At 39.6% G+C, this 27,652-nt stretch overlaps 1 protein-coding gene across 2 annotated transcripts; it reads left to right on the top strand.

Annotated features, from left to right (window-relative positions):
* Positions 1-1,650: 1,650 nt before the first annotated feature.
* On the top strand, positions 1,651-23,456 carry MINPP1 (multiple inositol-polyphosphate phosphatase 1). Of its 2 annotated transcripts, XM_070432757.1 has the most exons (5): positions 1,668-2,841; positions 5,738-5,935; positions 7,407-7,504; positions 12,726-12,859; positions 22,467-23,456. In XM_070432757.1, the coding sequence occupies exons 1-5, from the start codon at positions 1,773-1,775 to the stop codon at positions 22,861-22,863; spliced, it is 1,896 nt and encodes a 631-aa protein (XP_070288858.1). In that variant the 5' UTR covers positions 1,668-1,772; the 3' UTR covers positions 22,864-23,456. The 2 variants fall into 2 exon arrangements, with proteins under 2 accessions (XP_070288859.1, XP_070288858.1); XM_070432758.1 differs by lacking the exons at positions 7,407-7,504; positions 12,726-12,859 and having other exon boundaries at positions 1,651-2,841; positions 22,467-22,731.
* The last annotated feature ends 4,196 nt before the right edge of the window (positions 23,457-27,652 follow it).

Here is a 27,652-nt window from a genome sequence, read left to right as displayed (position 1 = left end):
AATTATTATTAACAGGAAAGGAGCAAAGGGAAGACCAGACATTATAGGCATGTCATTGGGCAGCTTTGCCAGGAAGCTACTACACTCCCCAGGGGACCAACAAAGGGGAGATAGGTGCATGCCCAGTAAGTTGGACTGACATAGGCAAGGTGCTTACTGTCAGTCACACCTGAGAACAAAATGGGCATGGCCACTACAAGGGTGCAGAATTTGGGATATTTAATTTCCTAAACAAAGGAATTCGCTCTTGGCTCTCTTACTGCTTTGGGGACTCTTGGGACTTGTGTGACTCTGGGATTGTGGGGCTACTTTGCGTTTGCCTGCATGGCCATGCCCACACAAAATGGACTAATGGACTGCAACTAGCCTGATGCTGAACTGGACCCAGCTCCAACATGGAAAGGAAACTGGACACTGGCTCTGCTTCTAGCTTCACTGAAACCCCAACCACACTTTTATGACTGGACTAAGAGAAATGGGATTTTGGAAACGGAGTAATTTAATTCCACAAAAATAAAAGCTTTCTACCCTTTCTCAACCTCCCATGGGGGCCTCTGGAAATGCTTATTCCAGTGGTACCCCAAGAACCCAACTCCCACTAGCAATGGAGAAAGACCACCTACGTTTTTTTCTGATAACAATCTGATTCTTACAATAATCCTATGGTGTAGGTTCCTAATTTTCAGATAAAAAATCTCAGGCTAAGAGGCCTTGGGTAATTTTCTAAGACCATTCCGTTAATGTGTGGCTGAGCTTGGAGTCTGGATCCAAAGTTTATGTCCTCTTTATACTATATCTGGTTTTTTTCCTAACCAAAAGTATAAAGGCATTGCTTAATTTTATTTTATCATTTGTCATCGTGGCTTGGCATCAAAATAATTGAAGTTGGTTTACGTAAGTATATAAATGGCATAAAATTAACAGATGAGTGATGAAAGGAAAAATAAAATCAAGCTAGGGGCAAATATAGTGCATGCAAATACATGACATAGGTTTTGTAAGTAGTTAGGCAGGGTCTGTAAAGACTGCTTCACTAGGAAGGAGTGATGCCTTTGGGGAGACTTGCTAGCTTCTTCATAGGTTAACACGTAGAGGTACCCCCTTCCGGATCAGAGAGGCACTGAAGGACAGAGTAAGGATGGAGATGACTTGCCAAGAGCCATTTACTAGTGTCTTTGAAGGAAAAGCTACACTTTACAAAGACACGACCCAAACTTCTTCAATACTTACATTCTTTTCCCAACTGGCCTATAAACTGGGATTCAAGTGGAGAAAATAAGATACTGTTCAGAGTTACGATTTGGGGCGAGTGTCAAAGATTTCTGAGCAATAACCACCACCACCACCAACAAAACCCCTAGCTGCTGATTTGAGTAATTACAGGGGCGTAGAGTTTGGACTCGGAACGGTGGTAAGTAGAGAGCTTGTTTGCCTCACGTAGCAGATTAACTCACATTTAATAACGGAGTAAATCTGTTGGGCCATGACTCAGTGCGCCCAAATGACCAGGATCGCGATGTCTTACTAAGCCTTCAGGGTCAACACACACAGTACTTTTAGGGTGCGGTCTCACATTAGTCAGCTTTGCTCATCTGGGTCAAGAGACGACCAAAAGCGCAGGAATTAAATTCCCTGGAGAACTGGGCCTCCTTCCAGGTTCTCCTCCGCCTTGTCTACTGTTTGTGTTCAACTACGAATGGGCGCCCGCCTTGGGCTTCAGGGGGCAGGCCTCCCGGGTTCTGCACTTTTAACAACCGCCTCCGGTGCATCTGATGCGATGGTTCAGACCGCATTTTGAAAAGCAGAGTAGGACGGGGAAGGATGGTGAGTACAAGAGTCAGCTGCTCCAAGGCGTCCTGTTTCGGCCGCTTTGGAGGCGAAGGCTGCGTCCGGACTTATTCACACCTTTGAACCTTCAGAGCGCGGGGGCGTCGTGGCGTCAGGCCCCGCGGCACCTGCGACGAGGACACTCGCCCGCGCTCCGGGCCGGCGACGCCGGCGCCACCCAAACCGCCGGTCCCCAGAGCTCCCCGGGGTTTCCTTCGGTTTCATTTGAGCTCAGGTCCGCGCCGGGCCTCGCCGCTTCCCGCCGGCGCGCAGGGTCCACCGCCAGCTGCGAGTCCACTGGGGGCTCCGACGGAAGCGACGCCCCGTCCCGCCCCCCGCTGCCCGCCGGAAGCGGAAGTCAGCGGCTGCCGCCCGCTCACCGCCCCCCGCGGGCAGCCCGCACCATGCTCCGCGGCGCCCGCTGCCTGCGCGGGGCTCCCTCGGCACCCTCCGCGGTCCTGGCGGTGGCTCTGCTCTCGTCGCTCTCGCGCTGCTCCCTCCTGGAGCCGGAGCACCCCGCGGTCTCGGCGCTCAGCCCCTACTTCGGCACCAAAACTCGCTACGAGGATGCCAACCCCGGGCTGCGGCGGGACCCCGAGGCGCCGCTGCGCGACCCGCAGCTGCTGGAGGAGACCTGCACCCCGGTGCAGCTGGTCGGCCTCATCCGCCACGGCACCCGCTACCCGACGGCCAAGCAGATCCGCAAGCTGCGGCAGCTGCACGGGCTGCTGGAGGCCCGCGGGCCCGGGGGCGACCTGGGCGCCGCGCTGGCCGCCTGGCCGCTGTGGTACGCGGACTGGATGGACGGGCAGCTGGTCGACAAGGGGCGGCAGGACATGCGACAGCTGGCGCTGCGCCTGGCCTCCCTCTTCCCCGCCCTCTTCAGCCGCGAGAACTACGGCCGCCTGCAGCTCATCACCAGCTCCAAGCACCGCTGCGTGGACAGCGGCGCCGCCTTCCTGCAGGGGCTGTGGCAGCACTTCCACCCCGGGCTGCCGCCCCCCGACGTCGCAGGTGACCTCTGGGGCGCCGGGCCAGTCCCCTGCCTCCTCCTCTCCCTCCCTCCCCCCCCCCCCCCACCTCTTGCCTTCAGACCTCCCCCAGATCCTGGACTTCCCCAATCCCAGCCTCTCACTTCCCTCTGTCTCTCGATCCCCATCTCTTGAACCCCATCCCATGGTTTGTCTGGACTTGGACTTGGCTCTCTCGCTTCTCATACATACATTTATTTGTTCATTTATCAGGTATGAATATGGCATCTTCTGCGTGTGGGACGTTGTAGTAGACATTAGGGGATCCAATAGGAAAAGAAACAGACCAGGGCCATTTTTGACCATCCAGTCCCAAAATTGAATTGCCCCCTCTGAGCAACAAACCCTCCTCTTCTTCCCTCCCCGGCTGCTCGTTCTACAATTGGGCACATTTAAATACGTTCTAGGACTTTCTTCCTCAGTCGTTGTTTCTGATACTATTTGGATTTTTTTTTTAAACTTACCATTCTTTTTCAGATGTTGGTTCTAGACCTATCTCCTATTTTAGGAAGATATTCTCAAGTTTTCTTTACTGCTCTGCTTTTTTCTGTTTTGTTCTTATATGTACTATAGAGTGACCTTCGTTGTAACTGTGGTCCATGGTAACACGCAGTACTTTACTAATTTATTCCATTACTTATTCTTTTGCAAAATTTGAGATATCATCTGGTGGGGCCCTTTAATTTAAAGGTGGGACAGCTGAGCCCAAGAATATGCCTTGTGGGCTCAGGCCCAGATTCCCAGGTCTTCTGTTTCCAGGAATGATGCTCCCTGCTCCCCCGCCCCCCCCGAAAATGTTTAATAGACACAGTTATTACTAATAGCAAACACTTAATACCTGCTATGTGTGCAACAGCTCGCTGAGGTTGATAGTATTTTCTCCCTATCCGATGAGGAAATTGAAAAACAAACACTAAATAATTAGTCTAATTTCATATAACTAGGTATGGACCCAGAAAGTCTGATTTAGAGCTTTCTCTCTCTTTTTTTTTTTAAATATATTATTGATTTTTTTACAGAGAAGAAGGGAGAGGGATAGAGAGTTAGAAACATCAATGAGAGAGAAACATCGACCAGCTGCCTCCTGCACACCTCCTACTGGGGATGTGCCCGCAACCACGGTACATGCCCTTGACCGGAATCGAACCTGGGACCTTTCAGTCCGCAGGCCGACGCTCTATCCACTGAGCCAAACCGGTTTGGCTAGAGCTTGTCTCTTAACCCTTACACTATATAAATAACTTCTGTTTGTCTGTAACTTAACACGTTAAGCGCCCAGTCAGTCACCGGTGACTGACGCTATACTTTCTGTCCGGAAGACAGAAAGTGTTAAGGATAAGAATAAAAACATAACATTTTTGTGCCAGAGACATGATTGAGTGTGAATATTTTTTTGATCCGTTTTAAGGTCAGAGTTGAGGTGAGACATCATTTAGTTTCAAAGTCCAAGTGAAAAATGAAGTAGACTGGTTTCTCATTTCTCCAATAGCATCCTTAACAGTTCAACCATTGCCAAGGGGTTCTTCCACGGATTGTGTGTCATGTCATTGCTCTGTGGGTAATTCATCTGGCTGACTTGGAATTAGTCATTGTTGAATTGTGCTTTTTAGTTACAGGTAGGCCTTTTCTATTAATATGAGTGAAAATTCCCCATAAGTCAGTTAAATTAACTGGATGTTCAAAGTAGAATATACTTTAGTATAGCACAGTATATACAAGGTGGAGTAAAAGTAGGTTTACAGTTGTTCATATGGAAAGTAATACAGTAAATAATATGTGTACATTTGGGCTTTTGAGGGAGGACACAATTAAATTTTGTATTCTTACAGAAACAACGATGCCTTTGTTTCTGTTTAAAGAGCAGCAGTATTAGATAATAGCATGGATGAAATATCCAGATCCACTTGGAAAATTGTATTTTGAGATCACAAAAAGATGACTTGTTTTCCTAGTTAACATGCTTTCTTAAGAATTGTAATCTAATATGCAATTAAAGTGGGCAGAATTATCCATTTCAGGACCTGAAATGGAGATATATATGTGTGTGTGTATACACACACACACACACACACACATATGTTAGTACATTTGTTTTTCCACACATATCTAAAGCAAAACAGTGTAACTAGATTTAATTTTCTCATTTTATATACAGAAATAGTATACTTGGTGTTCTTTTCCATTAAAATTCACCCCAATGGTTGAAGCATGATTATGAATGCTTTTCCAATACATACTTGTTCCCAAGTTGGGGAAATAATGTAACTTGTTAAATTTTAAATGGGAAGTTTTTGGGAGCTTCAGTTAGAAAACAAACCAAATCAGAAGCTCCCAGCACAATGAAAAACAAAAGTGTAGATGTATTTTGTGCCATTGTTAGTAGTTTTTGTCCCAAGCATAGTCTTTTGTGAAGTAAACAGGGTTGAGAAAAGTTAATTTAGAAAATAAAATGTTCTGTTTAGACTTTGGCTTAGAGTAGAAAAATGGATTCTATCTGTTGAATGATCTCTAACCTTGTAATTAGAAATTTTGCTAATTTTTAGTTTTTCAAGTTTTCTGTGCCTAACAGAAACAGTACTTACATAATACATTTTTGTACGTTTTATGACTTTGATGGCTAATTACTTTTGCTTTAAGAAAACATTCATTTCAATTATCTTTATTGTGTAGTATTGTTATAACACGTTTTACCTTTGATACTCTGTTTCTTTAGTCTTTTTAGCATATACTCATGAATTACTATTACAAATGGGAGTAGTTTTGCCCTATGTCTTTCTTGAATAATGTGTGCTTATTTCAAACATGAATAAATAGGTTTTTAGTGTTCCTTTTCACACAAAACATTCAATAATTTGAAATTGTCGCTTATGTCTTTTCAGACATGGAATGTGGACCTCCAAGAATTAATGATAAACTAATGAGGTTCTTTGATCATTGTGAAAAGTTTTTAACTGAAGTGGAAAGGAATGAGACGGCTCTTTATCATGTAGAAGCCTTCAAAACTGGACCAGAAATGCAGAACATTTTAAAAAAAGTTGCAGCTACTTTGCAAGTGCCAGTCAACAATTTAAATGCAGGTAATGTGCCTATTATCTTTCATTTGAATTCTGAAGTAGTTAAATGGTTTTTGAACTCTGAAAATGGAAAAAATATGGAAGAATAAAAGACCCACAGTTGATTTTACAGTAAGAAAATAATATGTTTTCGGTCATGCTTAACTACTTTTAGATTGAAATTCTTTGAGTTTTATGTAAGCTAATGTACAGGATTTTTACTATATTCTGGAATTTTTTTGAGGGCAGAGGTAATATAAAGTTTCAACTTTCAGCATTATATATAAAACAAAAATTATTTTTTCTGTGTTATCTCCTCATAAAGTGCTTTTGAAGCAATTCAGAAGTACATGTTCATGTCTTGAAAGGGGTAAGTTTTAGAAAGTGAAAGGCATAGTAATATGATTTTTTGTTTTTCTTTAGGCTTTAAACTTAGAGATGCTGAGAAAATGGACAGTCATGTCTGTCATAAGGTATTGCAGTGGAGATGAGCTGACTGTAGTTTATCATGCAACCTAGGACACTTGGAGGGTGAAAGTGACATTATTAATAACTATGCCAGGAAAGCAGGTGGAAAACCAGGACATATGGTCACTTAGAAATGGGAAGTTAAGAAAAAAAATAATATATATTTTTTAGGAATTTATAATGCATAGAGCAGGTGTTGACAAATATGCATACAAAAGACTAGGAGTAGGAGATGTTGGAGAAAAAATGCAGTCTGGAATCTGTCAATCATGGAGACTGAATGCTTAACGTTTAAAGGATCAAATAAGTGAAAATGCCTAGACTAGGCTAGCATTTTAAACTTGAATTTTTCCTCTTTCCCCAAATTGGTTGGTCACCTGCCAGTTTTAAAAATTATTTATTTTATTAGGAAATAATTCAAGCATATATGTAATAATAATGGCTAATATAATGAATGTTGTTATACCCACAACTTATTTTTATCAAATTTTAATATTGTGCTTCAGTTAGTTACTTTAAGGATATTGAGGTCTTTTGGTCCTGCTGGAGGATCTCATTCATCTCCTTTTCTCTCCACAAGTAACCATTGTCATGAATTGAGCATTTAAATCATTCTTTGCCTGTTTTTTTGGTGTTCGTTTGCTTTGTTTTGTGGGTGTTTTTTTAGATTTTTAAAATTGATTTTTAGTGAGCAAGGAGGGGAGAGGGAGAGACACATCTATTGTTTGCCTCCTGCACGCCCCCTACTGGGGATCGAGCCTGACTCCTGGGGCTGGAGCTATTGTAGTCCAAATTCTTTTTAGTTTAATGGGTCTGAAATTTAGATATCCTCATGGTTTCTCCTGGCAGTTCCAGTTCCTCCCCTCTGGATTATACAGAGTTAGCCTTAATCTTTGATAGCCAGGAAGAAACTGACAACTAACTTTATCCAGTTTCTTCAGTTGTGCTGCACATGGCATTCTGTAGATATTTAGCCTTTGAAAAATTGCAAAGTAGTAACCTACAAATTTTACCTTTTCCCCCCCAGATTTGATTCAGGTAGCTTTTTTCACCTGTTCATTTGACCTGGCAATTAAAGGTGTTAAATCGCCTTGGTGTGATGTTTTTGATACAGATGATGCAATGGTAAGTGTTAATTTTGCAGTTTCTTTGCTTTTTTGCATGATTTATTGTTGCTTGAAGTATCTTCTCAAAAAATAAGCAGAGTAGGGAACATTAACTATCTTTGACTAACTCATAATTTTTCTTACCAAAAGAGAGATTGCTTGTTCAGATAGGGCCTACCTACTTACAACTAGTTTGGGTTCATAAAACGCTGGAAAACATTCTTCCATTGTGATTTGATTTCTAGGTCCACCTAATTAAAAATGAATTTAACCCAATATCAGATTTTATTGCTGGAGAGGATTATAGAGTTAATATAATTTAAATTCTCCTTTTTATAGGAAGCCAAGGCTCAGAGAGGATGAATGGTTTTCCAAATGTCTGTTTCTGACAGTTTGGATGATAAATTGAGTTCTGTTCCACCTGGTGATGGCAGTAATTCATCTACAATTTCTTTCTGCCTACTTCATATTTTTTCCTCCTCAGTCATATGCCTTCTTTGTAGAGAGGCCTCTGGTGACTTTAAGGGAGGTAAATTCTGGCCAGTTTTGGGATGTTAGAAGCCAGAGAGGTGAGGTAGGAGAGCATTACTTTTTTTTTTTTTTTTTTAAGTATGGAGAATTGCAGCATTGGATAGAATTCTGGGGATGAGATAGTGAGATAGGACGTTTGTATGTATGGATCATTAAGGAATATGGACTTTTGAAACCTTAATCATCTTCATCCCTTGCATACATATGAAACCTTCAGTATTCCATATGAAAATAAATTAACTTCAGATTTTAACCTCAAACTTTGAAAAGTAGTATACTATTTGCCAGATAGAAGCAGGCTTTTAAGGTGAGAACTAATGTATCTTTGAAGGTAAAGGAGTGCTTTATTTTGTTTCTCGAAGACAGGTGACCAGCAAGCAGGTTTTATGTGGTATGGTGTCAATGTGGAACTAGGGCTCAGTGGCTGAGTTGGAAGAAGGGGAAAGGGCCCTCAGTAGATGATTACTTTAGGATGCTGAGCACCAAAAGTAATCGGTGTGTTACATTTTCTCTCTGTGATCCTGAGTGTCATGATCTTTTTCTTTGTCCCAGGTACACAGTGTCTTTCTTATCTCCTCTAATAGTCCACAACTCATCACTTCAGAAACTTACTTGTGTTCCCTCTTTTGTTATGCCCTTTGCTTAGGATGATCATGAAATTTGTCTTTTAAATTGGGATACTTTTAAAGTGAAATGAGCACCATTAATAAGTGTGCTAGTGTAGATATAAACTGAGATTTATGGTCACCATTTATATATGTGTCAAAAAAGTACATTTCCCTTTTCTCCCTACACATATTGCTCTAGGGAAGAAAGCCAATGAGCAGAATTAAAGTAATTTTCAGTGTTGTGTAAGTGACTGAAGGTGTTGGCAAAAAGGGAATTTTAACAAAAGAATAACGTATTTGCCCAAGTTACTGCAGTTGTTGGAATATTTGGCATGTGCCCATCTTGCCCCCTGGTGTCTGCCCGTTTCCTGTTCTGAGTGGCTCTCCATGTGGTCCCTTCTGAGGACTGACAGTTTCTGGATTAAGTGCAAGCCACTCCCTGCAGTAAAGATGTACATCTCAGATCATAGCCAGCCTCTGCTTCATCTTTGTGTCACCCACTTGTATATCTTTCCCTTTCCCTATTTGAATCCCTTTCCAATTAAACATTGTACTCTCCTTTTGTGCATCTTCTCTTTCTCTTCTGGGAGATAGTTTGATAGATTACAAAAACCCTGGAAGTTAAGATGTTGGTCAAAGTAACACTTAATCTTTCTGTGCCTCAATTTCCTTATCTATTAAGAGACTAGAGGCCCAGTGCACCTTCTCGCAGTCCGGGACCCCTCGCTCCTTACTGCCCGCCTGCAGCGGAGACAGGAGAGGCTCCCACCACTGTCGCTGGGCTAGCCAGCTGTCTGGCAGAGCAGTGCTCCCCCTGTGGGAGTGCACTGACTACCAGGGAGCAGCTTCTGTGTTTAGTGTCTGCCTCCTGGTGGTCAGTGTGCATCATAGCGACCATTCATTCTGCCCTTCGGTCGATTTGCATATTATGCTTTTATTATATAGGCTGGAACTATCAGGTGACTCAGGAACACCGCTATAACTAAGATTCTGTACTGGCCTTTCTCTTTTACTTTTTAAGATTACCCTCTTATCTCTTTATTGCATGTGAATGCCTCTCCCGTATTTTGAAAAATTTCCAACTAACAGAAACTGTAAGAATAATACCATGAGTGTTCATGTCCTTCACCTATATTCACCAGTTGTTAACCTTTCTTTTGCTACATTTGCTTTTTTTGACATATATTAGTTACCTAGACTTAGTGGTTTAAAACAACACAAATTTATTATCTTCTGTAAGTCAGAATTCCAAAATGAATTTTATAGGGCTAAAATCAAGGTTTCAGGAAGGCTGTGTTTTTCTGGAGGCTTTAGGGTGGGAGTGGGGGACATCCGGCCCTGCCAAGGGATTAGGGGTGAGTTAATTAAATGTTTGACCAAATATAGCAGGCTAATTTTTAAGTTGATAATTTTGTATGGCCTGTGAATGATGTTATAAATATTCAAAAGCCCTTGGCAAAAGAGGGTTCCTCACTCCTTTTCCGGTCTCTAGAGGCCACCTGTACTCCTTGTATCATTCTGACCTCTGCTTCCATGGTTATGTTTTCTACTCTGACTGTCCTTCCTGTCTACTTAAAAGGATTTGTGTGATTATATTGGGTCCACCTAGATAGTTTAGGATAATTTTCCCATCTTAAGATCCTTAACTTAATCACACATTCCCTTTTATTATGTAAAATAACATTCAGAGGTTCTAGGGATTAGGATATAGACATCTCTGGGGGTCATTTATTCTCTCTACCACATATATGTAATCTTTTTCTTTTGTAAACCTCAAGAAACTTCACCCTTAAATACTTGGGCATGCATCTCAACAAGAAGATTCTCCTACATAACCATAATAAACTATAATTATATACATAGTACATATTATCTAATATACAGTATTCAAGTTTTCACACTTGTCTTAATAAAGCCCCATATTTGTAGCTATATATAGGTATATATAACCATTTTTATTGATTTCAGAGAGGAAGGGAGAGGGAGGGAGAGATAGAAACATCAATGATGAGAGAGAATCATTGATCAGCTGCCTCCTGCACACCTCACACTGGGGATCGAGCCTGCAGCCAGGCATGTGCCCTGACCAGAAATCGAACCTTGACCTGGTTCATAGGTCGACGCTCAACCATTGAACCACGCCTGCCAAGCTCAAGTCTTTTTGATGTAAAGTTTTAATAGTGCAAATAGGATTTTTTAAAAAATTCCAGTTATAACTACTATTTCATTTCTGATACCATTTTTGTTTTATTTTCTGAATAGATTTGATAGAACTTTGTATTTATTTTAATTTCTTTTTTTACTTTTTAAAAATGTTTACTTTGGACTTTTTGCTAACTTTCTGATTTAGTTGCCTCTTTAATAAATGTTTAGTTTTGTTTTGGTTATATGGCACTAGTCTGCTCTTGTTCTTAAACTTATGTCTTGTACTTAGTTTCTCTCGGAAGTATGTCAAACTCACAGCATTAAATGAGGCATTCAGCCTACCGCCCGCAAGCAGCAGTTCTCAACCTGTGGGTCGAGACCCCTTTGGTGGTCGAACGACCCTTTCACAGGGGTCGCCTAAGACCATCCTGCATATTAGATATTTATATTACGATTCATAACAGTAGCAACATTACAGTTATGAAGTAGCAACAAAAATAATTTTATGGTTGGGTCACAACATGAGGAACTGTATTTAAAGGGCCAGAAGGTTGAGAACCACTGGCCCGCAAGTTTAACATACCTGCTTAGGGGCTCTTTTGGGAAGAATGGCTCATAACTACTACATAGGCTCTCATGGACCTCTGTTGGGTTACAGGTTTTAATTCTCTAGTTTTGGTTTTTATCTGATCAAATAATACTTAAGTACAAAGCTTAACTTTCAGGTAAAGAAAGGCTACCTTAATCACCAACTCCAATTCAAGACCATTCCACAGAGATTAATTACTGTTGTTAATTGATGTCTATCTTTCTACCCTTTTCTATTCTATTTATAATCTGTATCATTCTTAGAAATGTAAACAGTCTAGTGTCTGCATGTGTTTTAGTAACAAATGGTCATTTTACTATTTTTATTCTTAATTTGCTCTTCTCATTCAGCAGTATATCTTGGAGAGCTTCCATGTCAGTACTTGTAGATCTAAAATATAGAATTTTTTTTTTTTTTTTTTTTTTTTTTGAGAGAGAGGAAAGGCCAGTGGGAGAGAGAGAAACATCAGTTGGCTGCCTCCTGCTTGTCCCCTATCAGGAATCGAGCCAGGGTAATACCTGACCAGAAATTGAAGCAGCAACCTTTTGGTGTATGGTATGATGCCCAACCAACTGGGTCACACTGGCCAGGGCAACAGTGTAGAATTTTTAATTACTGCATAGTATTCCATAGTATGTGAATACTATAGTTGAGTTAACTCTCTATCTATTAATGATATTTAGGTATTTTCAGGAGTATTTTTTTGATTCCTGTAAGCAGTGCTGCTGTAAGACATTCCTGTATGTTCTCTCTTGTGTTCCTCTGTGACTATTATTTTATTAGAAATGGAATTAAATGGGTCTTAGAGATAAATGTTTTTATGGATTTTGCCAATTTGCCCTTTGAATATCTACTACAATATACATTACTTTTAGCAGCACCAGTTCTCCATATTTTTGGCCTACTTCTATTCCTTTTATTTTTGCCAAACTAATACATTAATCAAAGTAACTCATTTTCTGTCTGATTTCTACCTTTCTAAAATTCTTAAAAATTCCTGATCTAATCTTGGCATCTTTCTGTACTGTAATAATATTCCATGTATATCTTTTATTTTTCTGTACATATCTTTGCTATCATCTTAATATAATTTTAGAAGAAAGGAGATATGAACACATGTCTGTAATAACCCACTGTTCTGAACTGTTTTGGATGCTGGACTTTTGGCTGTGAGGTCTAACTTGCTTTTGCATGCTGTCCTCTACATTCCCACAATTTAAATTCATATGTCAACATATATCTATGTGTGGCATAAATCTTTGGGTCCAATTAGTAAGTACTTGAAATGGTAAGTGTAAATTAGGGAATCTGTTACATGAATAAAAATGTAATGATTTAAAAAATGATTTTGAAATTTTTATTTTTAGGTATTAGAATATTTAAATGATCTGAAACAATATTGGAAAAGAGGATATGGGTATACTATTAATAGTCGATCCAGCTGCATCCTGTTTCAGGATATCTTTCAGCACTTGGACAAAGCAGTTGAACAGAAAAAAAGGTAAAAACTTAAAAAATAATTTTATTTTTTAATCTTCACCTGAGGACATGTTGATTGGTTTGAAAGAGAGAGAGAGAAACATAAATGTGAGAGAGAAGCATTGATTGGTTGCCTCTTGCATATACCCCCACCAGGCACCAAACCTGTAAAACCAGGCATAGGCCCTGACAGGGAATCAAACCCGAGGCCTTTCGGAGTACAGGATGATGCTCCAACCATCTGAGCCACACTGGCCAGGGCATGAAGTTTATTCTGAGTGCCCAGTTAAGCTTATTTTTAAAAATAGGTTTTGCTTATGTATTTGGCTCTATCCTCTGAGCCAAACCAGCCAGGGCTAGATTTGCTATTTAACCACTGTTTGAGCAGCTATGATTAGAAAAACAGAATGAATTTAATAAAGAAATGTGATATACCTGGATTTTATTCTACTCTTTCCTTCCCCATTATTTCTATCAGTATATTTCTATCCTGCTTTTCAAAGTAAAGTTTATATTTTGGAATGTAATTGCTTGCCTCATGAGATCTTTTTTTTGTGAGTGATACTCTCAGACATCAAAATTAATTGCTATAAATATTTCTTATTTTCATTGAATAATTTTTCATTATCCTTTTTCTAACTTTTCATTGACTCTCAAATCTCTGGTATTTTCAGATTTCACTGGGTATGGGTATGGCTTTTTAAGGTTGTGTAGTTCCATATTTTAACATAAGATGGCAGCATTGAAATAAATGTGTAAAATAGCCATTTGGTTAATTAGCCCATTATAATGGGAGAGCTTTGTCTTTTAAAGTTCTTAGAAATGCATGCAGATTCTAAGTCCTCAGAACCTATTCTTGCTGGTCTTTTTGCTAACTTTCTGAAGTTGGTGTTCCAGGGAATTTTAACTCAGTGTACCAGGAGGTGCCTCAGTTTTGATGCTAGTTATTGAAAGAGACTAGCTAAATGAGGTAAAAAGCAATGTACTCTGAATGCAGATTCAAATGGCCAGTTGCTTCTGGAAAGATACTTTTTGATTCTCAGTGGACTATAGGTCTGTGATACCTGGAACTTTGTTTATTTCACCGCTCTCTCCTCAGTGCCTATGAACAAGTGTGGAATGCAGTTGGAATGCTCAGTAGGTATTGAAAGCCTATCCACAATCCTTTTTCTTTAGTACTCCCTGTTTTAGTCAATGACACCATCATCCTCCCAGGCAGCCAAGCCACAAACCCATGCATCATTTTTACCCTGTCTCCCTCATCCTCTACATCTCCTAATATCGTGATTTGTTTTTCTTTTGGCTTCCAGTTTTATATCAATCTCTTCCACTTTTCTTCACCCCTCACTGCTACTGCTATTGGTGGAAGTAGGGGGTCCACATCTCCATCTGTTGCTAGTGGGAGTGGGCTTCTTGCGATATCCCAAGAAAATGAATTTTCTGAGACTCACGGGGGAGGATGAGATATTGTAGGAAGTTTTATTTCTGTGGAAAGTTTTATTTCAAGCCCCTTAGTTTCCAAGGTTTCATTTCCCTCAGTACTACCAAGGAAGAAGTCCCATTTTGCCTTTAGTAGGGCTATAATCAGAGCCAGTGTCTAGAATTTTTGTTCCATATTTGTACTCTCCAGTCCAGCATCAGGCTAGCTTAGCTTGTGTTCCCAACTTCAATCCATTAGTCCATTGTGTGTGGAGTCCGCATGGCTGTGGGCCATGCAGGGGAAATGTAAAGAATCGGTACAAGAGAGCTCCATGAGCCAAGAGCAGTAAGAGAGGATTCCTTTGTTTAGGGATTATGTCTTCCTAAATTTTCACAGGCTTGCATTGGCTGCACCCATTGTAGCCAATCCATGGTTCCCCATGCTTGACTGACAGGCAAGTACCTTCCCTAGTCACCCCAGCTTTACTGTACTTGCATCTGTCTCCCCTTTGTTGGACTCCTTTATCCCCAGTGATCTGCAAGCTGCCCAGTTGCCATGCTTTTAATGTCTGGCCTTCCCTTTGCTCCTTTCCTATTAGTAATACCTACCTAATTACATAGGTATCACTACCACCTCAGTTTATGCTAGCTAATATCTTCTCCTAGATTTTAGCACCTGCCTTCTACGTGCTTTCCTAAATTTCAGTGTTACTCCCATTCCACTCTAACACAGCTTACACAGGCAGAAAGAGAATACATTTGAATTACTGTCTCAGAGAACTCATGTCTGGTTTGGAGGATATTTGTAAAACCACTAAAAAAAGTGCTGAAGGAGAATAAATTTGAACTGTGGGGTTTGGTAAAGGCTTGATGGAGGGAGGAATCTTTGAGCTTGGTTACTGAAAACTTCTGTCACTAACCTCAGCATATGAGCCTTTAATATTTTTGATTTTTTGAAAAATAGCTCTATTGAGGTATAGTTGATATAAACAGCACATACTTAAAGTGTTCAATTTGACGAGTTTTTATATATATGTTTATACCCATGAAATTGTCACCAAAATTATGATAATGAAATATCCATCACATGCAAAGATTTCTTTGTGAGTCTTTGTAATCTACTTTCCACCCCGCAACCCCACCCCTATTACAAACTGGGCAACCACTGATCTGCTTTCTGACACTATAAATCAATTTGTGTGGTTTTTTAGAATGTTGTATACTGGAATCATATAATATGTACATTTTTTTGGTTTGGCTTCTTTCACTCAGCTCAATGTTATGAGATTTATCCATGTTGTTGTGGCTGTGAGTAGTTAATTCCTTTTTAAGGCTGAGTAATATTCCCTCCATGGTACACCACAATTTGTTTCTCCACTGTCCTTATGATGGACATGTGGGTTGTTTCCAGTTTGAGGCTATTACAGATAAAGCTGCTGTGAACCTTTGTGGTCTTTATATGGACATATGCATATCATTTCTCTTGGATAATATCTAGAGAGCTGGAATAGCTGAGTGTATGTTTAACTTTTTAAGAAACTGCCAATCTCTTCCCACCAATGTATGAGAGTTCCTGTTATTCTTCATCCTAGCCAATACTTGGTATAGTAGATCTTTATAATTTTAGCCATTATAATGGGTGTTTAATAGTATCTCACTTGCCGAAACCGGTTTGGCTCAGTGGATAGAGCGTCGGCCTGCGGACTGAAAGGTCCCAGGTTCGATTCCGGTCAAGGGCATGTACCTGGGTTGCGGGCACATCCCCAGTAGGGGATGTGCAGGAGGCAGCTGATCCGATGTTTCTCTCTCATCGATGTTTCTAACTCTCTATCTCTCTCCCTTCCTCTCTGTAAAAAATCAATAAAATATATTTTAAAAAAAATAGTATCTCATTTGGTTTTAGTTTACATTTCCCTAAAAATTAATGATATTGAGCATCTTTTCATATTTTGGGGGGCTCCCCTTCTCTGTGCTGCAGCCTTGAAACTCCAGGCAGTAATCTGGGACAGTTGTTGGGGTTCACCTGATTTGCCTTCCTTCACTCTTACTGTATTGTTGAATGCCTGAAAAATGCTCTTTTGTATATTTTGTCTGATTTTATAGTAGTTCAAGGCAGAAAGGTAAATCGGTTCCTGTTATTCCATCTTGAATGGAAGCAGAATTTATTTTTATATCTTTGCTTGAGAAAAAAAATCTTTATGTTTGAGCCATTTTAGTTCTACATTTGTGTTAAGCTGTCAAACAGATGCTTCTCCAGATGCCTCATTGGAGCTGATATTTCAATCAGATGTATAAGAAGATAAAAAATTTTCCTGTTAATTTTCTTCCCAAAGCTTCTCATATCTCTGGCAGTTCATGTTGCTTATTTGTGCACTTACATAAGTATGGGGATTATGTGGATCATGTTTAAAAACACCCCTTGTGTAATATTAGTTGAGTGTGAAACTTGAATTAAGAGCTTAGAAAGATCTAAGCTGAGTACTATATTTAGGGGAAAAACATGCAACTATTGGTTGTTTTTCTGGTTGAACTTTTTGAATGACTTGAAGTGCTTTTTTGGAGTGTTACCTATTTTGAACATACACATAGTAGTCAACCTTTATTTAACAACAGAATTTTAGACTTCAAATTAAATTTCATTTTTAATTGAAGGTTTAATAAAATCTTCTTACCAACTTATAATAGTAAAAGAGGGCTGCAATTTGGAGAACTGGATTCTTATCTTGCTAGATAACATTAGGCAATTCACTTGACTTTTCCTTATTTCTAAAATGAGAGGATTTGACCACTTCTCAACCCTAAAACATTGATTCCAGCAGTGTATTTCTATATATACATTCATATAGATCAATCACTTGTTTTCTTATATTTGTATTGATACTTTACATTTTCTAGGTTGTCCTTCCTTGGGACTTGGGTATAGAATTCAAGGACAAGCTGGAGATTAGGTTCTTTCAAATAGTAATTGGACTTACACTAACTGGAGTAAATTAGAGCCTAGCAGATGTGTGACACTTCTAAGATTTACTCTCTATTGTGAGGCAGAGCAAAAATTAGTGTGTTCCTGAAATGGAACCAACTCACTTAACAGAAATTACGGATTTATTTTACAGAAACTTGGCATATACCTTTAATGGCCTCTGATGAAAATTGGATCATAAAGACTCTCCTGTATTTGCTTTGACAACTTTAGAGTTATAAAAACCAATAAAAAAGCCCTACTGTATTTGTGGCCACACACAAATTCCATAACTCTTTAACCCCCACTAATTGAAGGTATATAAGTAAAAATGGAGATTTTTGATGTTTGGATATAATTTAGAATAGAAATGTTTTTCCATTTAATGCTACTTTGTAAAGAAACCTTGAAATGTAAGTCATCTGAAAGGGTAAACAGGTATAAGCATGAGCAGCTGTTTAAGACGGATTATGTTAACTCTTTGGAATAAAAATACCCACTTTTGAGTCACATGTATCCCCATGTCAGTAGGTTTTTTGTTGTTTGTTTTGTTTTTAATAAACTCTTCTTTAGATCAGTTTTAGGTTTATAGCAAAATTGAGCAGAAAGTACAGAGAGTTCCCGTACACTCCTTTGCCTACCCCTTACTATTGGCATTCTATATCACAGTGGTACATTATAATTAATAACCCTCCAACAAAACATCATTATCACCAAAGTCAATAGTTTGCATTAGAGTTCACTGTTGGTGTTGTGCATTCTCTGGGTTTGGACAAATGCATAATGACATGTATCCACCATTGTAGTATTATACAATAGTTTTTATTGCCCTAAAAATCCTCTGTTTGCCTATTCATCCTTCTCTCATCCCAACCCCTGGTAACCACTGATCTTTTTACTGTTTTCATAGTTTTGCCTTTTTCAGAATGTCATGTAGTTGGAATCATATGCTATGTAGCCTTTTCAGATTGGCTTTTTTCACTTAGTAATATGCACTTAAGTTTCCTCTATGTCTTTTCATGGCTTGATAGTTCATTTCTTTTTAGCACTGAATAATATTTCATTATCTGGATATACCACCATTTATTTACCCATTCACCTACTAAATAACATCTTGGTTGCTTCTAAGTTTTGACAGCTATGAAAAAAACTTCTATAAATGTCCATGTTTAGGTTTTTGTATAGATATGTTTTTAATTCATTTGCAAATATACCAAGGAATATAAGGATCATGTGGCAAGAGTATGTTTACTTTTGTCAGAAACCACCAAACTGATTTCCATAATGGCTATATCATTTTTTTATAAGATACCATTAAGCCCCTTTTATTTTATTTTTATATTTTTTTAATTGATTTCAGAGAGTAAGGGAGAGGGAGAAGGAGATAGAAACATCAATAATGAGAGAGAATCATTGATTGGCTACCACCTGCATACCCCCTACTGGGGATAGAGCCCACAACCCAGGCATGTGCCCTTGACCAGAATCGAACCTGGGACCCTTCTATCCGCAGGCTGATGCTCTATCCACTGAGCCACACCAGCTGGGCAGCTATATCATTTTGCATTCATACCAGCAGTGACTGAATGAAATCCTGTTGTCAGCACTTGGTGGTGTCAACTTTCTGGATTTTCATATGTAGTGGTATCTTGTTTTAATTTGTAATTCCTTACTGACATGTGGAGCACCTTTTCATTTACTTATTTGCCATCTGTATATCTTCTTTGGTGAACTTTCCAGGTCTTTTGCCCATTTGAAAAATATATATTTTTATTAATTTGAGAGAGAGGAAGGGAGAGGGATAAATAGAAACATCGATCAGCTGCCTCCTGCATGCCCCCCACTGGGGATCGAGCCTGCAATCCCAAGCGTGTGCCCTGACTGGGAATCGAACCAAGGACCTCTTGGTTCTTTGGTCCATCCGTGTTCAACCACTGAGCCACACCAGCTGGGTTTTTGCCCATTTTTCAATTGGGTCGTTTCTTATTGTTGAGTCTTAAGAGTTCTTTGTATATTTCAGATAACAGTCCTTTGTCATAGGTGTCTTTTGCAAATATTTTCTCACAGTTTGTGACTTGTCTTCTCATTCTCTTGACATTGACTTTAGCAGAGGAGAGTTTTTTAATTTTAATAAAGATTAGCTTATCAGTTAACTTTCATGGATCATGCCTTTGGTGTTATATATATACTAGAGGCCCGGTGCACAAAAATTTGTGCACTCGGGGGGGAGGGGGAGGTCCCTCAGCCCGGCCTGTGCCCTCTCGCAGTCTGGGACCCCTCGGGAGATAACGACCTGCTGGCTTAGGCCTGCTCCCAGGTGGCAGAGGGCAGGCCCAATCCCTAGGTGCAGCCCCTGGTCAGGCTCAGAGCAGGGCCGATTGGGGAGTTGGGGCGCCGCCCTGTCATGCACAGAGCAGGGCGGATTGGGAGGTTGCGATGCCACCCTCAGTCACGCTCAGGGTGGGGCCGATTGGGGGGTTGGGGCACCGCCCCATCACACTCAAGGCAGGGTCGATGGGGAGGTTGTGGCGCCACCCCCTGTCACGCACAGAGCAGGGCCCATCAGGGGGTTGAGGAGCTCCCCCCTGTCACTCACAGAGTAGGGCCAATAGGGGAGTTGGGGCACCGCCCCCTGTCACACACAGAGCAGGGCGGATCAGGGGGTTGGGGTGCTGCACCCTGTCACACTCAGGGCAGGGCCAATGGGGAGGTTATGGCTCTACCCTGTCACACACAGAGCAAGGCCCGTGGAGGGGGGTTGGGGCGCCACCCTCTATCACCCACAGAGCAGGGCCGATCAGGGGGTTGGGGCGCCGCCACTGTCACACTCAGGGCAGGGCCGATGGAGAGGTTATGGCTCTACCCTGTCACACACAGAGCAGGGCCCGTGGGAGGGGGGGTGGTTGGGGCGCCGCACCCTGTCACACACAGAGCAGGGTCGATCAGGGGGTTGGGGCGCCGCACCCCGTCAAACACAGAGCCGCAGGGCGATCAGGGGTTTGGGGAGCTCCCCCCTGTCACACACAGAGCCACAGGGCGATCAGGGGGTTGGGGAGCCCCCCCCTGTCATACACAGAGCTGCAGGGCGATCAGGGGATTGGGGAGCTCCCCTCATCAGGCACAGAGCAGGGCGGATGAGGGGGTTGGGGTGCCACACCCTGTCACACACAGAGCCTCAGGGCGATCAGGGGGTTTGGGCGCTGCCCCCTTTCACGCTGATCCCGGTGCTGGGAGGCATATTACCCTTTTACTATATAGAATAGAGGCCTAGTGCACAGGTGGGGGCCTGCTGGTTTGCCCTGAAGGGTGTCCTGGATTAGGGTGAGGGTCCCCACTGGGGTGCCTGGCCAGTCTGGGTGAGGGGCTGAGGGCCGTTTTCCAGCTGGCGGTGACTAAAGCTCCTAACTGCTCCTTTTTTTTTTCTTTCTTTTTTTTTTTTTTATTCTGGGCCAGCTTTAGCTCTGAGGCCTCGGCTGCTGAAAGCCGGTTTCTGGGGTTTTGTTTAGCTCCTTATTTGCAACATAGTACATAGTTGCTTAGAGTTGCAGCTGAGAGGCCGGCAACTCAGGCGGGGAACGTTAGAGTCAGCCGTCACTGGAGCAAGCAAGCCTCCCTGTTCACTTCAGTGCATGGCTGCCGGCCACCATCTTGGCTGACAGTTAATTTGCATAAGGATATGCTGATTAGCCAATGAGAAGGGTAGCGGTTGTACGCTAATTACCATGTTTCTCTTTTATTAGTGTAGATAAGTCATTGCCATATCCAAGGTTATATAAGTTTTCTCCTTTGTTATTTTCTAGGAGTTTTATTATATTGAGTTTTACATTTAGTTCTATGATCATTTTTTAGTTAATTTTTGTGAAGAATCTCAGGTCTGTGTCCAAATTTATTGTTTTTTGCATGTGGATGTCTAGTATTCCAGCACCATTTGTTGAAAAGACTGTGTTTGCTCCATTGCTCCTGTATTGTCATTGCTCCTTTGTCATAATTATGAGTTAGATGTTTTACTCCTACTTTCTTAAGGAGCCTTGAATAAGATTGCTTTGTCATATATATTCTAGTTTCAATACTTGAACCACTAAGGATTACTAAGTTGAATTTTAGCTTGTAAAGTAGAATAGTGAAGTAAAGCAGTTATGTTTGAGACAAGTGACATAGTCTAAGCCAGTGATGGTGAACCTATGACACACGTGTCAGAGGTGACACGTGAACTCATTATTTTGTTTGATTTTTCTTTGTTAAATGGCATTTAAATATATAAAATAAATATAAAAAATATAAGTCTTTGTTTTACTATGGTTGCAAATATTAAAAAATTTCTATATGTGACACGGCACCAGAGTTAAGTTAGGGTTTTTCAAAATGCTGACACGCCGAGCTCAAAAGGTTTGCTATCACTGGTCTAAGCTGTTATTTAATAGAAATACTTTTGAGTTAATGCAAAAAATATTTAACATTCTTTTAGATCTAGTAATGTATTTAAAAGTGTGCTAAATTCTGCTTCTTACCCTTAAAACCCAAACTAGACATTCCGTGAGCTCTGAATTTTTTCTTGAAATGCAAAAATCAGAAGAATGAAATTTTAAAAAACATTGATTTTTAGAATGGTTCCTAGCTTTGGAGTTACTGTCTCATGGCTAGGGGACTTAAACTGTAAACCAGTATTTGTTTTTCTTTAACTTGTATCACTATTAAATTGCATTATATTTACATTATGGAAGTGGTATTAGCTTTGACTCGCATATGCTCAAATGTATAAAGGGATCTGGGAATTAATGAAATGTCCTATGTTAGCGTGGAGTGACGTATGTCCCGTGTAACAGGTTTATGTCCACTCTGGAAGGTAATCCTCAGTCCTATTATACTGATTATTGCCTTGTGGGAATATTTATGTTGCCAGGTCTTTCAGTTTTTCAAGAGGAGCCAAAAAAAATCTGGATTTTTAAGAATCTGAAATCTCCCAATTTTGAAATACTGACAAATAATGCAAAATTGAAAAATATTTATGCAGGTGAAATTGAATATAGCTATGGTCTGAATGGTACTGCTTTGTAACTTCAGACCTAAGGGGATGCTTCTTGGAAATAAATATAAGGCTTTAGGTGCTTTAGATGCCCTACTTAATGTATACCAGTTAAGAAGAGAGGCTTACAAACACTTGTTGATGAGAATGTTTTACGCTTCTACGTGTAGATATTATTTTCTACGACACGGATACATAGACATATTTTTTCTCCATTTCTCATTTAAGGTCTCAGCCAATTTCCTCTCCAGTCATCCTTCAGTTTGGTCATGCAGAGACTCTTCTTCCACTGCTTTCTCTCATGGGCTACTTCAAAGACAAGGAGCCCCTCACAGCTTACAATTACAAGGAACAAATGCATCGGAAGTTCCGAAGTGGTCACATTGTACCTTATGCCTCAAACCTGATATTTGTGCTTTACCATTGTAAAAATGCTAAGACTGCTAAAGAAGAATTCCGGGTGCAGTTGTTACTGAATGAAAAGGTGTTACCATTGGCTAACTCGCAAGAAACTGCTTCTTTGTATGATGATCTGAAGAACCATTACAAGGACATCCTTCAGAGTTGTCATACCAGTGAAGAATGTCAATTACCAAAGGTGAACAACACATCTGATGAGCTATGAGTAACTGGAGAACATTTTTAATTCATCAGGAATCTATAGGGCGTGATTACATGCATGGAGTAGGTGGGCAGTCCCTGGTTACAGAAAGCTTTCACATTACTTGGGTATTTCTGTCTTCATAGAAAAACAATGAGTTTCTTTTTTAGTCTGGACATGAACGTGTAAGCAACAATTCTTCACTGGAGCAGCTCTCTTAAGGGGAAAAATATCTATTCAAAGAAATAGTTGGCACTGCAAATGTTTACAGAAGTTAAATTCTTCCTTTTTATACAAGAAATCTCACACTGAGAATATGTTTTCCAAATAAAGCTTGAAAATGCTGGAGTAACAAAGTATGTCAGTTGGATGATCCATAACTTGATTGAACCTTGTCTAGGAACTTTACCAGTTGTGCTGCAATTCTCTCTTTTTTTTCCTCAAGTAGCACAGTTCTAGTATTATCTTTCTTAATCAGAAATATTGTGATACACTGGGAATATCATTTTGGAAGAAAGTTAAGATCTCTGAGAATTTGAAACAATATTAAGCAGTCTGATGTAAAAGGACACTTTCACTGAAGACAAAAAATAAAATAAATGTTTTTGTTAATAGTATTTATAAAGTATTTGAAGACTTTTTCAATAATTCCTTTTAGACTTCTACTAAGTCCTGCAAGGCCAGTCTTTAATTGTCATACCTGTTTTATATATATAACAATAGAATGACAAAGAGGACCATTAGCAATGTCAAATGGATCGAATCAAAGTTCCTTCAGTCCATTGCTTAGCAGTTTTTAGCATTCTGTCACTTTGCTTCAGTTTTTATACACGGTGTCCCAAAAAATGTATACACACTTTGAATAATTATAAAAGCATATAATTATAAAAGCAATGTTTATTAAAAGACATTTCATTTTTAAAATGTAGTAGAATCAGCTGTTAAAGTCTGTGTATACATTTTTGGGGGACAGCCTATATTTTGCTATTACATCTTTTGAAATATGTTTTGGTTGCTTAATTTTTTTTATTCCTTTTGTTTATTATTAATTTCAGGGAGGAAGGGAGAGAGAGAGAGAGAAACATCAATGATGAGAGAGAGTCATCAATTGGCTGCCTCCTGCATGCCCCCTGCTGGAGATTGAGCCCAAAACCTGGGCATGTGCCGTGACCAGGCATCGAACCCTGACCTAATGAGTCAGTGCTCAATTACTGAGCCATACTGGCCAGGCTCTTTTTTAAAAAGTAAAGACTATCCTGGCTGGCTTAGTTTCACAGATATGAACCCATTTTTAAAAAAGAGTTCTGAATTCTGTCAAATACCATAAAAGTTTTTGCTATAATAATAAGCAGAATTCTTGCCCTGGCTGGCTTCACTCAGTGGTTAGAGCGTTGGCCAGCAGACTGAAGGGTTGTGGTTTTGATTCCCATCAAGAGCACATACCTCAGTTGCTGGCTCCATCCCCCACCCCATCGGAGTGTGCGGGGGTCAACCAATCTATGTGAGACCAATGTCTCTCTCTGTCTCTCCCCACCCTTACACTCTCTCTAAAAAAATCAATGAAAAAATATCCTTGGGTGAGAATTAAACAAACAAAAGACAAAATTCTTGGTCTTTTCTACTTTGTGTTGATAAACAATCAGTCATTGATGGTAAAAGTTTGGGAGTTTAAGCAGCTTTGACTAAATCAGGCAATGCAAGGCAATTTTCTTGTAATTGAAATATTCTCAAATAAATAGAAATCCATTTTATTAAAAAATCTAAGGAGCATCACAACTATATATTGCAATTATAAAAAAAGATGCATAGATCATTGATGTTCAAGTTAATAATGTTCTTAAAATAGATAATTAGCTGGTAAATCCTGTTGATCCATTAATATACTGCTGATTGTTCCTGCAAAAATGTCTGGTGCTTGCTTTTTTAAAAACTATGTAAATAGGTAGATAAGAGAATAAGGTAATGAACATTTATGCCCATTGTCCTCTTTGATGAAAATTAGCATAATATTTGACTTGTATCCAAATAAGAACAATTGAGGACTCATATGCTTCCCTGATGCTATTGCCCTCTCTCACTGCCAGCATAAAATTTAGTAATTACCATTCCATTACATGCTTGACTCTGGAAGCTTGTAGTATTATTGTGGAAGTTTTAAAATATTCTACAAAAGGACATACTGTGCATAGTATTCTTGAATCTGCTGTATTTGTTTTTCAAGACATATTAATCCCGATCATTTGTCACAAATTAGTACCATCAATTCATTAATACCTGTTGAGTACTTTTTATGTACAAACACTAGATCCAGTCTGTGGGCATCTAACGTTGAATGAACACAATTCTTACAACTTACATGTAGAAGTTATAGCAGTTGTTTAATTTCATTGTTAAATAGAACGATGTTGTCATCTTTGTAGTCATTGCTAAGTAAAATATTCCAGGATGATGGGTAAATGTAGTCCATTTGTGCTAATACAGAGCTAGAGATAGAGATATTATTCTGGTGCTATTATTCTCATTTTGGAAATGCCTGAAACAAGAATATCATGATGAAATCTAAAGGTCTTACCCAGGATAGGATATATCAAAAATAATAGGTGACCAAATTACTTCAGTTAAGCCAAATTGAATTCTGTCCGACATGACATTTTAGCCTATGGACATTCGCCATTTTTCTGTTTAATCTACAAGTTCATGAGTGCAATGTATTGTATTTACTGGTTTTTCTAATCATTTTGAAGTTTCTGCTCTCCAACACACATAATCATCCACTGGATATTATTTTTGTATATACCATAATCTTGATCTTTAATTTTAATACTGAAAACAAAACTCAACTTGTAAAGTTGAGTTTTTTGCAGACATAATCAACTTTCATATCTTTACGTGAGTGCTTTCCTTTTGTAAACTGTAGAACTGACAGAGGCCCTTAAATTTCCGGAAGTTAAAGCAACCAAACCAGAATATATAAGTATACATTTTTGGATTATATTTCTCTAAGGTGACATTTCATGTTCATTAATTATCTTTGGAATTTGGACTGTCTTCTGCCAAATGTAAGCCTAAAATAAATATTTGCATTGTCATATAATTTGCCTATATCTAACTTCTGTACTTCACAGATCACTTAATTCTCTCCTAATGATTCGTTTTCTCTTAAGCATTTTAAGCAGCTCATTTCACTTTTAAGCACTTCCACATTAATCTATTAAGCTATTTTTTTAAAAATATATTTTATTGATTTTTTACAGAGAGGAAGGGAGAGAGACAGAGAGTTAGAAACATCGATCAGCTGCCTCCTGCACATCTCCCGCTGGGGACGTGCCTGCAACCAAGATACATGCCCCCGACCGGAACCAAACCCGGGACCCCCCAGTCCGCAGGCCGACACTCTATCCACTGAGCCAAACCGGTTTCGGCTATTAAGCTATTTTTAATTGGTGTGTGTGTGTCTGATAGTTTTTTTGAGAAAATTTCACAGCAAGAAAAAGATGTCATACTCTTCCAGCTAAAAGATTTGTAGTTAAAGCTCAATGCCTGGCAGTTTAGGAGGAGGTTAACTTTTAAACTTTGTTTCACTATCTTTACTGAGATAATACATGTTAATATAGGATTCTTAATTTTATTTCTAAAATTCATAATTTATTATTTCTCTGTACTATTCCCAGATTTTATTTTTTTTATTTATTGATTAAAGTATTACATATGTATCCTTATTCCCCCATTGCCCCCCCACCCTACCCCCACTCTTGCCCTCACCCCGCTGGTGTCTGTGTCCATTGGTTAGGCTTATATGCATGCATACAAATCCTTTGGTTGATCTCTCCCCCTTACTCCCCCTCCCCTACCTTCCCTCTGAGGTTTGATGGTCTCATCGATGCTTGTCTGTCTCTGGATCTGTATTTGTTCATCAGTTTATGTTGTTCATTATATTCCACAATATTCTCAGATTTTAAACCATTATTTAGACCCAAGCATTTCATGGTCACACTTTTATTTGTTGTACTGGGAGAACAATATTTGTTCATTAAAATGGCAGCCTTCCAAATTGAATAGTACTCCTAGTATAATGAGAAAGTTTTATTAGAATATTCATTTTACATTATTTCTGAAATGGGTAATATGGAAAATTAAGTTGGGATAGCAATCTACAGATTCTCTCAGCTTTTTTCATTAGAGTTCATTCTACCAGCCTTGGTTTTGATTGTCTTTTTACCGAATATTAACAATTTGGATGCTTTTGAAAATCTTTTCAACAAATACTCTCATTCTGGGAAAAAATAATCCAGTTTTGATGTAAATTATATAAGAACTAGAGTCCCAATGCATGAAATTCTTGCAAGAATAGGCCTTCCTTCCCCTGGAATGTCATCCAGAAGGACGTCTGGTCTAATTAGCATATTATGCTTTTATTATAGATATACTGGTGAAATATATCTTTGGATACATACAGATGAGAAAGTTTTCTTTAATAAGAAACATTACAAGTTGGAGATAGGAAGAACACTAATTTTGATCCAGCCATTACTTTCTTTTCCTTAAAATTTTTTTGTTTTCCTTGCCTTCCTGAAAAATTAAGAAGACAAGTCTTGGCAAGACAATGTAGTGCTTTTTTCTTCTGTCTGCAGTGTTGCTCCCTGAAACTTTGTCACTCTTTGCAATATGGAGATTAGGATGAGAGCTTGGTTTTCTAATTTGACTATTTTAGATATAGCTTTGTAGTTTCCTTAAAGAGTGCTACAAGTGCTACCCATGGTGGGAAAAATATAACTGAGTTCCAGAGCTTTCCTTGCTACTCTAGTACTGGATG

This window comes from Myotis yumanensis, unplaced genomic scaffold, assembly GCF_028538775.1.
Source record: "Myotis yumanensis isolate MYYU_CA2020_CCGP unplaced genomic scaffold, mMyoYum1.0.hap1 SCAF_13, whole genome shotgun sequence".
Classification (NCBI taxonomy): domain Eukaryota; kingdom Metazoa; phylum Chordata; class Mammalia; order Chiroptera; family Vespertilionidae; genus Myotis; species Myotis yumanensis.
Note: the sequence above shows the minus strand (reverse complement) of the source record. Positions and strands in the feature narration are given on the sequence as shown.

Bases quoted from the DNA above. Each gene is read 5' to 3' on its own strand.
- MINPP1 (XM_070432757.1), top strand. From the start codon at position 1,773: ATGCGATGGTTCAGACCGCATTTTGAAAAGCAGAGTAGGACGGGGAAG. The intron at 2,842-5,737 runs GTGACCTCTGGG...ATGTCTTTTCAG, and splicing joins GCCGCCCCCCGACGTCGCAG to ACATGGAATGTGGACCTCCA. The intron at 7,505-12,725 runs GTAAGTGTTAAT...TTTTATTTTTAG, and splicing joins TTGATACAGATGATGCAATG to GTATTAGAATATTTAAATGA.